At 43.9% G+C, this 14,515-nt stretch overlaps 1 protein-coding gene across 1 annotated transcript in view; it reads left to right on the top strand.

Annotated features, from left to right (window-relative positions):
- The window catches only part of grip2b (glutamate receptor interacting protein 2b), a 385,341-nt gene that overhangs the window by 295,978 nt on the left and 74,848 nt on the right, over positions 1 to 14,515 (top strand). The window contains exons 2-3 of the mRNA XM_055647780.1: positions 9,978 to 10,058; positions 10,569 to 10,704. Of these exons, the coding sequence (XP_055503755.1) occupies positions 9,978 to 10,058; positions 10,569 to 10,704 (217 nt within the window). The remainder of the gene's footprint in view (positions 1 to 9,977; positions 10,059 to 10,568; positions 10,705 to 14,515) is intronic.

A 14,515-nucleotide genomic window follows, 5' to 3' on the forward strand; every position in this document is an offset into this window, starting at 1 on the left:
CAGTGTGGGCAAGTTGAGCCAAAGGACCTGTTTCCACACTGCGTCACCCTACGACCCTGTGACACTGGGAAGAAGCTCACGTGGTCACAGGGAGAATGTGTAGTCTCCACACAGACAACACTCGAGGTCAGGATCAAACCCAAGACTCTGGTGCAGTGAGGCAGCAGCTCTACCAGCTGCACCACTGTGCTGGAAGGAGCTGCAGATGCTAGTTTAAACCGAAGATAGACACAAAAAGCTGGTGTAACTCAGCAGGTCAGACAGCATCTCTCGAGAAAAGGAATAGGTGATGTTTCAGATCGAGACCCTGCTTCACCACTGTGCTGCTTTGGAGGCATTTCCCACCAAGTCTTCTTCCTATTATGAATTCTCCTCCCATTACACTGTTCATCAGCAAGTTGCAGTCATGTGTACAGAATGTGATATTGCAAATTGGCATTGTTTAGATTCATTTAGTTTATTGTCACGTGTATCGAGGTACAGTAAAAAGCTTCTTATTGCATGCTATCCAATCAGCGGAAAGACTTTACATGATTACAATCGAGCCATCCACAGTGTGCAGACACAGGATAAAGGAAATAATGTTTAATGTAAGATAAAGTCCAGTAAAGTCCTATTAAAGATAGTCCGAGGGTTTCTAGTGAGGTAGATAGGAGCTCAGACCCCGCTCTCTAGTTATTGATAGGTTGTTGATAGCATTGTGCACAAATCTTGGCACTGAGTGTGGGTTACATATTTGAGGAGTGCAATGAATAAACAGCAAAGGCTTGCGTCTGAGTATTGAACTACTCTACTCCAACAATAACTTCTTAAAATAAGTTTTTAAAAGTTTTATTGAGGGTAACATTTTCCCCACTGTCTCCTCTTTAACCTCCACATTTGTTACCATTCTTCGAAATCAGATAAGTACTTCCAAGTCTGAAGGGTCGCGAACTGAAACTTTAACCATCCATTCGCTCTCGAGATGCTGCCTGACCCGCTGAGTTTCTGTATATTTTTTCTGACTACAGCATTTGTGCATTGTGGTGTCCAAGGCTAGTCAGACATCCAGTATAAAATGGATAGTGCAGGAAACATTCAGCAGGTCAGGCTGCATCAGTGCAGAGAGAACCAGAGTTCATCTTTTATGTCCGAGACCCTTCACATCCATCTCAACATGACAGAGGGTCTAGGAATGTAGTGCTGTTACAGGACCACGTCGACCTAGCATTGATAGATTAAATTAATGCGTGTCATCCCATGAATTGTAGCCATGGATTAGTGTCTCATATTTTGCTTTGGCCGCTTACAGCCAGTGGTATGATTCCCAATTTTTTTTAAACTTCTACTTTAACTCCTCTCCCTCCATCCCCCATTGCCCCCTTCCTTCACCCTAGTCCACAGTACTCCACATTATTTCCCTCTTGAGATCACACCTTCCCTAGCCAACAATGCCAGGCACCGCCCTGCCTGAGGTCATTTGTGGCCAGCCCTCATGGTCCTGTTCTTTTCTCACCTCTAGCTCTTCACCCCCTCCCCCCCCTCCCTCCACTCCCTGCCCTCAGTCTGAAGAAATGTCCCGACCTGAAGCTCTCTCTCCAGAGATGCTGCCTGACCCGCTGAGTTACTCCAGCACTTTGTGTCTATCATTGGTATAAACCAGCATCTAAAGTTCTTTGTTTTTACAGGCTGTATCCTTGTTGGGAGACCAGGTTCTGCTTCGCTCTAATTGTTACAATCCCTCTTAACTTATAAAAATAAATTAATTGATGCATCACACATATTCCATTTATTCCTCTGAGGCTACGCAATTTTGCTGGAGGATGGTAATGAGAAGGAGAGAGGCTTTATGAGCAGTTATCACACAGCTAATAATTTACAATCCACTGAATCCCTATCCCTCTTTCTGTGGAAGAATTGGGATTCTTCACTCTTTCTGTGGAAGAAATAGGATTCAGTGTCATTTATCATCCTCTCCAAGTCGAAATAACATTGGACTTTGTCAGGGTTTCTATTGATACTTGTCACTTCAGGAAGGATAGGAGGGATGTGGAGGCTTTGGAGAGGGTGTAGTTCTCCAGGATGTCGTCTGAATTGGAGGGTATTAGCTGTGAGGAGAGGTTGGAAGACTTGGATTTTCTTTCTGGAGCATTGGATGATGAGGGAAGACCTGACAGATGCGTTTATAAAACTATGGTAGGTAAAGAAAGGGTTGACAGTTAGACTCTTTCTCCCAGGGTGAACCTGCCAATACTAGAGGGCAAAGGTTTAAGGTCAGGGGGAAAGTTTAAAGGAGGCAAGTTTTTTTACACAAACAGTGGTGGGTACGTAGAACCCATGGCCAGAGGAAGTGGTGGAAACCGATATGACAGCAACATTCAAGAGCTACAGTGCCCTCCATATTGTTTGGGACAAAGACCCATTATTTATTTCTTTACATCTGTACTCCACAATTTGAGATTTGCAATAGAAAAAAATCACGTCAGATTTTAATAAAGGCCATTTCTATACATTTTGGCTTCACCGTGTAGAAATTACAGCAGTGTTTAGACATAGTCCCCCCATTTCAGGGCACCGTACTGTTTGGGACACAGCAATGTCATGTAAATGCAAGTAGTCATGTTTAGTATTTTGTTGCATATCCTTTGCATGCAATGACTGCTTGAAGTCTGCAATTCATGGACATCACCAGTTGCTGGGTATCTTCTCTGGTGATGCTCTGCCAGACCTGTATTGCAGCCATCTTTAGCTTATGCTTGTTTTTGAGGGCTAGTCCCCTTCAGTTTTCTCTTCAACATATAAAAGGCATGCTCATGCTCAGATTGAGTGATTGACTTAGACATTGAAGAATTTATCATTTTTCAAACTTCTTTGTTGCTTTAGCAGTATGTTTGGGATCATTGTCTTGCTGTAGAATGAACCGCCAGCCAACGCGTTTTGAGTAATTTGTTTGCATTTGTACAGATGGGATGTGTCTATACACTTCAGAATTCATTATGCTACTACCATCAGCAATTGTATCATCAATGAAGATAAGTGAGCCAGTACCTTCAGCAGCCATACATGCCCAGGCCATAACACCCCCACCACCGTGTTTCACAGATGAGGTGGTATGCTTTGGATCTTGGGCAGTTCCTTCTCTCCTCCATACTTTACTCTTGCCACCACTCCACTGTTAAGTTAATCTTCGTCTCATCTGTCCACAGGACCTTTCTCCAGAACTGTGGTTGCTCTTTTAAGTACTTCATAAACTGTAAGCTGGCCATCCTATTTTTGCGCCTAACCACTAGTTTGCATCTTGCAGTGTGGCCTCTGAATTTGTATTCAAGAAGTCTTCTGCGGACAGTGGTCATTGACAAATCCACACCTGACTCCTGAAGAGTGTTTCTGATCTGTCGGACAGGTGTTTGGGGATTTTTCTTTATTATTAAGAGAATTCTTCTGTCATCAGCCGCAGAGGTCTTCCTTGGCCTGCCAGTCCCTTTGCGATTTCTGAATGATGTAAGCTCACCAGTGCTCTCTTTCTTCTTAATGATGTTCCAAACAGTTGATTTTGGTAAACCTAAGATTTCGCTGATGTGTCTAACAGTTTTATTCTTGTTTCTCAGTCTCATAATGGCTTATTTTACTTTCATTGGCACAACTTTGGTCCTCATGTTGATAAACAGCAATAACAGTTTCCAAAGGTGATGGAAAGACTGGAGGAAAGACTTGGTGCTGAGAGCTCTCTCATACCAGCATTAAGGAGGCAATTGAACACACATGAGCAATTACAAACACCTGTGAAGTCATGTGTCTCAAACATTATGGTCTGAAATGGGGGTACTATGTATAAACACAGCTATCATTTCTACATGGTGAAACCAAATTGTATATAAATACCCTTTAATAAAATCTGACAATGTGCACTTTAACCACATGTGATTTTTTCTATTATAAATCTCAAATTGTGGAGTAGAGAGGCAAACAAATAAATGATGGGTCTTTGTCCTAAACATTATGGAGGGCACTAGATTTAGACAGACACATGATCAGGCAGGGAATTGAGGGATATGGATAACGTGCACTCTGATGTGCAGTTTAAATTGGTATCATGGTCGGCACAGATATCGTGGGCAGAAGTGCCTATTCCTGTACTGTTCCATGTTGCTTCGGATAGAGATAACACCTTGTGGTGGGAAATGAAACTTCAAACTTCCGACTTGCACCTTAATCTCCACTCTAGTCACTGATCTGCACGCTGGGCTCCCAGATTCGACACCGACCCACTCGTTGTTTCATTGAAGAACAGCAGAAGGGGAGACTGCTAGAGTCAATCAGTATGTACACCATCTAACGCTCCCTCCCACTTGTGGCCAAAGTTGCAGGTGCTATAGGTAAAATATGATTATACGGTGTTATAACATTAAAATACATCTACATTTTGTATCCTATTTATTTATATGACCAGCTATTGACTAACATGTAGAAAGCATGTTAATGTAATTCTTTGCACAGTCTTTCCTCAAAGAACTGTACGGTATATTAGGGGAAGCACAGTAGCGCAGCGGTAGAGCTGTTGTCTTGCAGTGCCAGAGACCCACGTTCCTCCCACATTTCAAAGCCATTCAGGATTAACTGTCTCCGCCTCTTCCTTTCTTCTTGGCACGGACTTATTCCCCTCATTCGTCCACTCAAACCTATTATATTCTTCTTTTCATACCTCTAGTTGCCCTCTCCCCTGATGCTCATTCTGACGAAGGTTTTCGACCTGAAACGTCACCTATTGTTTTTCTCCAGAGATGCTGCCTGACCCGCTAAGTTACTCCAGCATTTTTTTGTCCATCTTCGATCTGCAGTTCATTCCAACATCATTATCTTCTTCCTCTGTTCATCCTGCACTGGAACTACATACCTCAAACTAAAGAAGGGGCCTGACCCGAAACATCGTCCATCCATTTTCCTCCACAGTCTGACCCACTGAGTTCCTCAAGCAGTTAATTTTTTGCTCAAGATTCCAGCATCTTTGCATCTCTGAAGTTGGTAAATTTGCAATCCTCATACGAGCCTCTTTAGATATTTTTCCAGTGGGATGTTAACAAGAACACTGTGGAGAATTTGACTTGCTTCCAACGTGAGAAGGGATTAGGGGATCTGATAAGAAAGAAAGTGGATCAATGATAATAGGTTAATTTAGCCTAATGACCTTTTCCAAATCCGAAGTATTAATGTATCGAATGAGGTGTGTGGGGTACTTGTTTGATGTAATTTTCTAATTGCACTGCAGTTAAATTAGGAAAATGTGGCCTGCTTAATTGACCACCTGTTCGTGGGAATTAAGCCAAACATTTTGGGGCAGAATGCAGACAAGCAGACAAGAAAGGCATTTATTTTTTGAACAGAACACTACTCATGTCCTTAAGACTTAACAAAGCACTTCACTGATGATGCATTACTTCCAACTGTGGTCATTATTATTTTGGGGGAAGCATTACCACTAACTTGCACACAGCAAAGGTAGTGAAACATTTAGCTCATCAGATCCCAGCCAGTTCTGGACAGAACAATCTATTCCTTCTAGTCCTGGAACTTATCATCTGTCACATATCCATCAACACGTTTATTTAGTTTAGTTTAGTTTAGACACACAGTGTGGAAACAGGCCCTTTGCTCCCCCCCCCCCCCCCCCCCCCCCCCCGCCGAGTCCACACCAACCCACAATTCCACACTAACGTTTTCCTGCACACATTAGGGGCAATTTACAATTATACCAAATCAATTAATCTACAAACCTGTATGTCTGAAGTGTGGGAGGAAACTGGAGCTCCCAGAGGAAAACCCACACGGTCACATGGAGAACGTTAGAGCCACCGCCTCACAGTGCCAGAGACCAGGGTTCGATCCTGACCTCCGTTGCCATGTATGTGGATTTTATACATTTTCCCTGTGAGATTCGTCCGGTTGCTCCGGTTTCCTCCCACATTCCAATGACATGCAGGTTAATTGGCCACAGTAAATTGTCCTGAGTGTGTAGGTGGCAACAGAATCCGGGGTGTTGATGAAAATTTGGGGATGATAAAATGGTAGTACAGTATGATTAGAGGAAATGGGTGCTTGATGGCTGACATGGACCCACGCGTCGAAGGGCCCGGTTCCAATGTTTGACTATTTGATTCTCCACGTAACCCCAGCAAAATGGATGGGATCTGGGATCGTGGGGCAGGCCAATGTGACAACACTTTCCCAGCAAGGTGGAGCTCCACCTGCTGGGTTCCAAGGACAACAGCAGCCGGGTGATCGGACTGAGTTGGCCTTCAACATCTAGCAGTACTTTAAAGCCATCAAGCACTTGCAGATTCACACCATGTTTACAGCAGAGAAGGAGGTCATTCAGCCCATCGAATTCATACCAGCAATCCAGCTACTGCCAGTATCTTAATGGAGAAATAATAACTTTTCTTCACCATTTTTTTCGGTTGACTGGTTTCTAATGTTGTTAATTTGTTTGGAAACTTCTGTTGTTTGTTACAGTCTATGGGTTAGCAGCATTACTGTACATTATCAGTTGCTTATCTCCAAAAATGACTAACTTTATTTGAAGTTGTATGATGCTCTGACTAAAGAACAGAAGAAACAAATTTTGCACTTTGAAGCAAATATTAAAGAGAATTAGCCATGCCCTTGCACAAACACATACACACACAATGGAAATACTTAAAAAATATATTGTCATGTATTTTACAACTGGGTTTGTCTTTCAAAGCAAAGCTATTGAAGCCAGTATCCTGGACTCAAGCAAGTATTCTGAAATTGATCATGCCCAGTTCATTGACCTTTTAACTCGTTAGTCAGATTGTAATTAAACAAGATAATGTCTCATGGGACTGGACTATTAGTGCTGGCTGTTACTGGCATTCCCAGAAAACACATTACTAAAGAATTCCTGTAAAATTCCCACGGGGACATTACCCCATTCTCAGTGAATGATATCCTGCACTGAATTGTAGAGCATCATCATAAATTGTTGACTTCAGTTCCCTACAAACCTCATTAGACTGCATCTTAGTTTCTCCTCAATACATAATAATAATTTAAAGCATTCTGGCCTTGAGTATCCCTGTATATAATTGCTGCATCATTAGCCATTCATGATTTCAACAGTCTCAGTTTATAGATTCCTTCCCTCGTCCACACCAAATCTCCTTCCTCCATAAAAGATGCTGCTTAAAATCTATTTATACTGAGTACTTTACAGAAGGAGGCCATTTGGCCCATCAAGTCCATGTAGCTCCCAGCAGGGCAATCCCATCAATCTTATTACACCAACCCCCTCCATTTTCCTGTACCCCTGAAGCTCCATTATTTTGCCAATTACCTTCTCTCACGGATGTCACAGTAATTAGCCTGCCAACCCGCATGTCTTTATATAAGGTCATAAGTGATAGGAGTAGAATTAGACCATTCTGCCCATCAAGTCTACTCTGCCATTCAAGCAAGGCTGATGTGGGGGGTTACTGGCGTGACTAGAGGAAGACTATACACTCCCAGAGAGAACGTGTAAACTCTACACAGATGCCACCGGAGGTCAGGATCGAACTCGGGTCTGTAGAGCTGTGAGGGAGCAGCACAAAATGTTGTACCTTTGTACTATCCTCAAGCAAGCTTTTAGTCATTAATATTAATCTGGATTATTGTTAGACTTCGTTTTATCAGCCTCCTGTGAGGAGCCAAGGAATAGTTTATTATGTTCAAGGTACTGTGTAAATACAATTAGTCTTATTTTCTAATTTAGTTTGTGAGCAGCTGTTCCAACTCTATTATTAATTGTTTATGGTAAAACTGAAGGTCCCTTGTTCCCCCACACTATAAGACTGTTGTCTACATGGGTCACCCTCTACGTTAAAATCCCCCAATGTCTTTTGGATAGACCCCCCATCCCCATGAGTTTTGTGTTCTGATAAGTGCAGAGGTGGGTGGAAGAATTGAAGCAGGGACTGTAACAGCATTTAAAATACGTTTGGACGTGGATAAGAAAGGTTTAGTAGTGGGATGTGAGTCAAATGCAGGTAAATAGAACTAGTTTAAAAGGGACAACTTTGTTGGCACGGACAAGTTGGGCCAAAGGGCCTGGTTCCATTTTTTATGACTCTCTGACTCTAAACAACAGAATATGGGTAGATAGACACAAAAAGCTAAACTCGGTGGGTCAGGCAGCATCTCTGGAGAAAAGGAATAAGAGAAGGGTCTCCACAAGAAATGTCACATATTCCTTTTCTCCAGGGATGCTGCCTGGCCTGCTGAGTTACTCCAGCTTTTTGTGTCTATCTTCAGTGTCAACCAGCATGTGCAGTTCCTTACTAAACAGAAAATGGGTGTCCTGAACTGTCAATTGTTACCTGCAGTTTCAGAATTGACCAAAAAAATAACCAGTTTGAAAATTACTCCCTAGTCTAAAATAATGTCCTGTGATGATGTCTTGGAATTGTCAGTCAAGCACAGAACTCAATTAGGTTTATGCAGTCTAAATGCCAATCACTTTATTTGCCTTTCCATTAAGGATGTACTTGGTTTCAATTCTTTATTCAGTGCTCTTCAGAGGCTGGGTCACTGGCGTGGATCCATACGACAATTGTGGAGATTCTGTGTGGTGTATTTACCAGGTCCAGCATCGCTAGTCACACCAATAAAAGAACAGCAGACCCTAGCTGTGATGTGGATTACACATTTTGCCACTAAACAGTAGCCAGACCCGGGATCAGAACATAGAACCCTTCCTCCATCTGCTGGTTGCAAAGATATTACGTTTGCTGCCACGAAGAATCTTCTCTTGTGCAAAGTGAAACGTGTTATTTTTTGGGGACAGGCACGGTTTCACGCCAAATACTGGTGTATTCTACATCAGTTCCAGAAGTTAGCAGTGTGTTGTCTTCACAGTGAGAAAGGTATGTTTTTCTACATTCACTGGCTGTGAAAAAAAATCTAAAATGCAGTTGTAATCTCTCAAAGCTGTATGGAGTAAATCACCTTCGAACAGGAAACTTTGTTCAACGCAGATAATGTTCCTATATACAGCCTTCAATACAGGTAGTGACCTTGAAAACGTGTAATGTTCCTAGAAAATACACAAAAATACCAGTGTCATTCAGCTTGTCAATAGGTGACATAGATATGTGACAATTCAGGTCAAGACACTTCTCCAGATTTAATGTTCCTCCTTCAACAAAGCTAACATCCCGCAATACAGGTAACATTCTTCCACACAGGTAATGTTGCTCACTATAGGTGATGTCCTACATACAGATAACATCCCTCGATACAGGGAGCATTCCTCAATACGGGCAGCGTCCTTCAACACAGGTAACATCTCTCATGTAGGTAAATGTCTTTTAATGCAACTAATGTCTCTCTACATGGGTAACATCCTTGTATACAGGTAATACCCTTGAATACAGGTAATGGCCTTCAATACTGGTAATGTTCTGCCATAAAAGAAAGTGTTGGTGCCATTTTTCAGAAGAGATGATAGCTAAGGTCTGTTTCCCCTCTGAGGTTCAAGAGAGCAGGAGAATTCACCGGCCATCCTGGCCAATGCTGGTCCCATAACCGACCTCATAAGATCACAGTATTGAGTATCCACATGTTCCTGCATGTGGGACCTTGCTGTCCCCACTGGGCAAACGGCATCCGGGTTTAACATCCTGTCCCCATTACAGCGCAGTGCTGCACTGAGAGTGTGGGGACAGCAGTATCTCTCACCTCCATGCTGTGGGGTTTGAAGCTGTGATCTCCTGCAGGGAGAGCAGACTGCAGGTCATTGAGCCACAGCTGGCTTCTGTCAGACTCTACTCTGCCATACCAGCAGCCAGCGGGTCACGCCGCGTGTAACTGTGAGCATCCCTGCATTATCCTGCTTGAATCATTTGCTCTGCCTCTTGCCGCAGCGAAGGTGCCGCTCCGAGAAACACAAAACACAGCTACCCAATGGGCCGTCTAACCCTCGTTGTGTGTTTACATTGCAGATGATGGTCCTTACTCCAAGGGGAGAAAGGAAACGACAGCCACAGAGACAACAGTGTGTACAAGGAGGCAAAGCATACCAGGTACAATCTACACACTGCCTCAGCGATCCCCCACACCTCCCGTTTCCCCTTGTGTGGCAAACTAGCAGAGGCAGAGGCCAGCAGAGGAGCTCAGAGACAGGGGCGGTGACAAATTGGGGATATAAAGAATTTGCCAGAGAGTGGGGTGAGCTGGCAACTGGGCGAATGCCAACTGGTTACTCCCCAGTGGTGAGCCTGAAACCCAGTGGGCCAAAGGCTCTATTTATGCCCTGTATCGCTAATCCAAACTAAACTAAATTAAACTAAGGAGGGCCAGTGTGTAGCGGCCAATTAACCAACAAACCTGCATGTCTCTGGGATGTGGGAGGAAACCGATGCACCCAGAGATTACCCAAGCATTCACAGGAAGAACATGCAAACTCCTCAGAGGATCAAATCTGGGCTACTGTAGTTGTGAGGCAGCAACTCCACCAGCTGCACCACTGTGCAGAGGTTTTCTTTGACGTGTCCAGCAGCAAATGTCTTTCACCATTGTGTCTTCTGTCACAGAGGAGCTGAGGGGACTTACAGTGGTGGAGCTCATCAAGAAGGAAGGCTGCACACTGGGCCTGACGATATCTGGCGGCACCGACAAAGAAGGCAAACCGCGGGTGTCAAACCTGCGGCTGGGAGGACTGGCTGCCAGGTAAGCCATGGCTCTGGTGCTCTCCTTCAGCACCACTGGTCAGGACCAGGGCCGTATTGATTTTGCAACAACTCCATTGTAGTTTCAAGAATTCCTGGTTCACAACATCTTTACATCAAACTCCCACTCCATTGCTGACTGAACTCATGAGCAGAGACTCTACCTCTCCAAAACAGGGAAGAAGAGGGAGGAACAGAAAAACTCAATTGAAACTGTTGTAACATGATGAAAATGGCAGTCAATCTCCACACAGTGGGTCCCTAAAGCACAAGATGACGTTTACACTACATTCATTTTGGTGCTAGTGGAGAGAATTAGGTGGAAGAGTGGTTTGAGAGACCCTCGCTCTTCTTTGACAGAGTACCATTGGAATGATTATCCAAGAGGACCTCTCTTTGATGTCTCTGGAACCTGGCACTTCTGGCAATTTAATACTTTGTCTTGTTGAGTTGTGCCCCAAAGATAGGACTTGAACCCAGAACATTATGATTTGGGGCAAGTGTGCCCGTCACTGAAATGGCATTTGCAAGCCCATTGCAGAGTCCCGGGAAATAAGTCTATGGGAAGGAGTGGACTCCTGCAAGAGGTTTATCCCAAGGGAATTGAACTCCTGGAAGGGATGTATCCCAGGGAAAGTGGGATAATGGCAGAGAGATGTCTGGAGAGAGTGTTCTCCTAGGAATGGCACTCCAGGGAGTGGGCTCCTGGGAGAGGTGCTCCTCAGGGAAAATGTGATTGTGGGAGAAGTGTTTCCCAGCGAGTGCAGCCTACACTACCCGGGTTTGGTGTGCCCGGTGAAGAGAGGATTCTGCAGATTAATAATAATAATAATACATTTTATTTATGGGCGCCTTTCAAGAGTCTCAAGGACACCTTACAAAAATTTAGCAAGTAGAGGAAAAACATGTAAGCGGAATGAAATAAATAGTAGAGACATGACTAGTACACAAATAAAGACAGAATTCGATTCAAAACACAATATGAGGCAATTCAAGCACAAATGAAAAGGGAGGGGGACGAGATTAGTGACTCCCGGGGAGAGTGGGCTATTGGGAGAGGTAGTTCCCGAGGAGAGGGAGTTCCAGGGAGAAGTGTTTGTTGGGAAAAGTGCGTTCCTGGGAGAGGTGCTTCCCGAGGAGCTCACTCTCCTTGGTGTAGAGTGTTCCTGGTAGAGGGGACTCCTTCGATTTGCATGACTCGGGTGGAGGGGGCTCTTGAGAGGTGTTTCCAGGGAGAGCGGATTCCTAGGAGAAGTGGGACATCTTACAAAGATAAAGGAGGGCTATCCTCTTAAACCAGCACCATCCTACAGTGGAGCAGTTTTGTATCGGGGAGCATCAGCTTGGCTTTCTGGGTCAGGAGACGTAGAGTCAGAATGGATTGAACTGAGGAATTGTCAGGGTAAAAAGACCCTAACGGGAGTTATCTACAGGCACCCAAACAATAAAATGGATATAGGGTGCAAGTTGAATCAAGAATTAAAATTGTATAATGCTATGGTTGTTATTGGAGATTTCAACATGCAGGTAGACTGGGAAAATCAGGTTGGTACTGGACCCCAAGAAAGAGAGTTTGTGGAGTGCCTCCGTGATGGATTCTTAGAGCAGCTTGTATTGGAGCCTACCAGGGAGAAGCCAATTCTGGATTTAGTGTTGTGTAATCAACCTGATTTGATAAGGGAATTTGAACCATTAGAAGGTAGTGACCATAATACAAAATTTGAAAAAGGGAGAAGGGAAAATCGGAAGTGTCAGTATTATAATTAAACAAAGGGGACTATGGAGCCATGGAGCTGGCAAAAGTTGACTGGATAGATACCCTAGCAGGGGTGACAGTGGAAGAACAATGGCACGTATTTCTGGGAATCATTCAGAAGCTGCAGGATCAGTTCATTCCAAAGAGGAAGAAAGATTCCAAGGGGAGTAAGGGGCAACCGTGGCTGAAAAGGGAAGTCAGGGACAGTATAAAAATGAAAGAAAACAAGTATAACATAGCAAAGACGAGCAGGAAGCAGAAGATTGGGTAACTTTTAAAGAGCAACAGAAGATAACTAAAAAGGCAATACGGGGACAAAAGATGAGGTACGAAGGTAAGCTAGCCAAGAATGTAAAGGTAGATAATAAAAGCTTCTTTAGGTATATGAAGAGGAAAAGATTAGTTAAGACCAAAGTTGGACACTTGATGACAGGTGAATTTATTATGGGGAACAAGAAAATGGCAGACGAATTGAACAGGTACTTTGGATCCGTCTTCTCTAAGGAGGACACAAACAATCTCCCTGATGTACTAGTGGCCAGAGGATCTAAGGTGACGGAGGAACTGAATGAAATTCACATTAGGCAGGAAATTGTGTTGGGTAGACTGATGGGACTGAAGGCTGATAAACCCCAGGGCTTGGTGGTCTGCATCCCAGAGTACTTAACAAAGTGGTTCAAGCAATCGTGGATGCATTGGTGATCATTTTCCAATGTTCTATAGATTCACGATCAGTTCCTGTGGATTGGAGAGGTAGCTAATGTTATCCCACTTTTTAAGAAAGGTGAGAGAGAGAAAACAGGGAATTATAGACCAGTTAGCCTGACATCGTGGTGGGGAAGATGCTGGAGTAAATTATAAAAGATGAAATAGCAGCACATTTGGATAGCAGTAACAGGATTGGTTCAAGTCAGCATGGATTACGAAGGGGAAATTATGCTTGACTAATCTTCTGGAATTTTTGAGGATGTAACTAGGAAAATGGACAAGGGAGAGCCAGTGGATGTAGTGTACCTGGACTTTCAGAAAACATTTGATAAGGTCCCACATAGGAGATTAGTGGGCAAAATTAGAGAACATGGTATTGGGGCTAGAGTGCTGACATGGATAGAGAAGTGGTTGGCAGACAGGAAACAAAGAGTAGGGATTAACGGGTCCCTTTCGAAATGCCAGGCAGTGACTAGTGGGGTACCCGTAAGGCTCGGTGCTGGGACAGCAGCTATTTACAATATACATCAATGATTTAGATGAAGGGATTAAAAGCAACATTAACAAATTTGCAGATGACACAAAGCTGGGTGGCAGTGTGAACTGTGAGGAGGAAGCTATGAGGATCCAGGGTGACTTGGACAGGTTGGGTGAGTGGGCAGATGCATGGCAGATGCAGTTGATGTGGATAAATGTGAGGTTATCCACTTTGGTGGCAAAAACAGGAAGGCAGACTATTATCTGAATGGTGTCAAATTGGGAAAAGGGGAAGTACAACGATACCTGCGGGTCCTTATTCATCAGTCACTGAGAGTAAGCATGCAGGCACAGTAGGCAGTGAAGAAAGCGAAAGGCATGTTGGCCTTCATAACAAGAGGAGTTGAGTATAAGAGCAAAGAGGCCCTTCTGCAGTTGTACAGGGCCATAGTGAGACCACACCTGGAGTATTGTGTGCAATTTTGGTCCCCTAATTTGAGGAAGGACATTCTTGCTATTGAGGGAGTGCAGCATAGGTTCACGAGGTTAATTCCCCGGATGGCGGGACGGTCATATCTTGATAGCATGGAGTGGCTGGCTGGGCTTGCAACCTCTGGAATTTAGAAGGATCAGAGGGGATCTTATTGAAACATATAAGATTATTAAGTGTTTGGACATGCTAAAGGCTGGAAACATGTTCCCGATGTTGGGGGAATCCAGAACCAGGGGCCACTGTTTAAGAATAAGCGGTAAGCCATTTCGAACGGAGATGAGGAAAAAAATGTTCACTTTGAGGGTTGTGAATCTGTGGAATTCTCTGCCTCAGAAGGCAGTGGAGGCCAATTCACTGGATGCTTTCAAAAGCGACCTC

Source organism: Leucoraja erinacea, chromosome 16 (genome assembly GCF_028641065.1).
Source record: "Leucoraja erinacea ecotype New England chromosome 16, Leri_hhj_1, whole genome shotgun sequence".
NCBI classification, from domain to species: Eukaryota; Metazoa; Chordata; class Chondrichthyes; order Rajiformes; family Rajidae; genus Leucoraja; species Leucoraja erinaceus.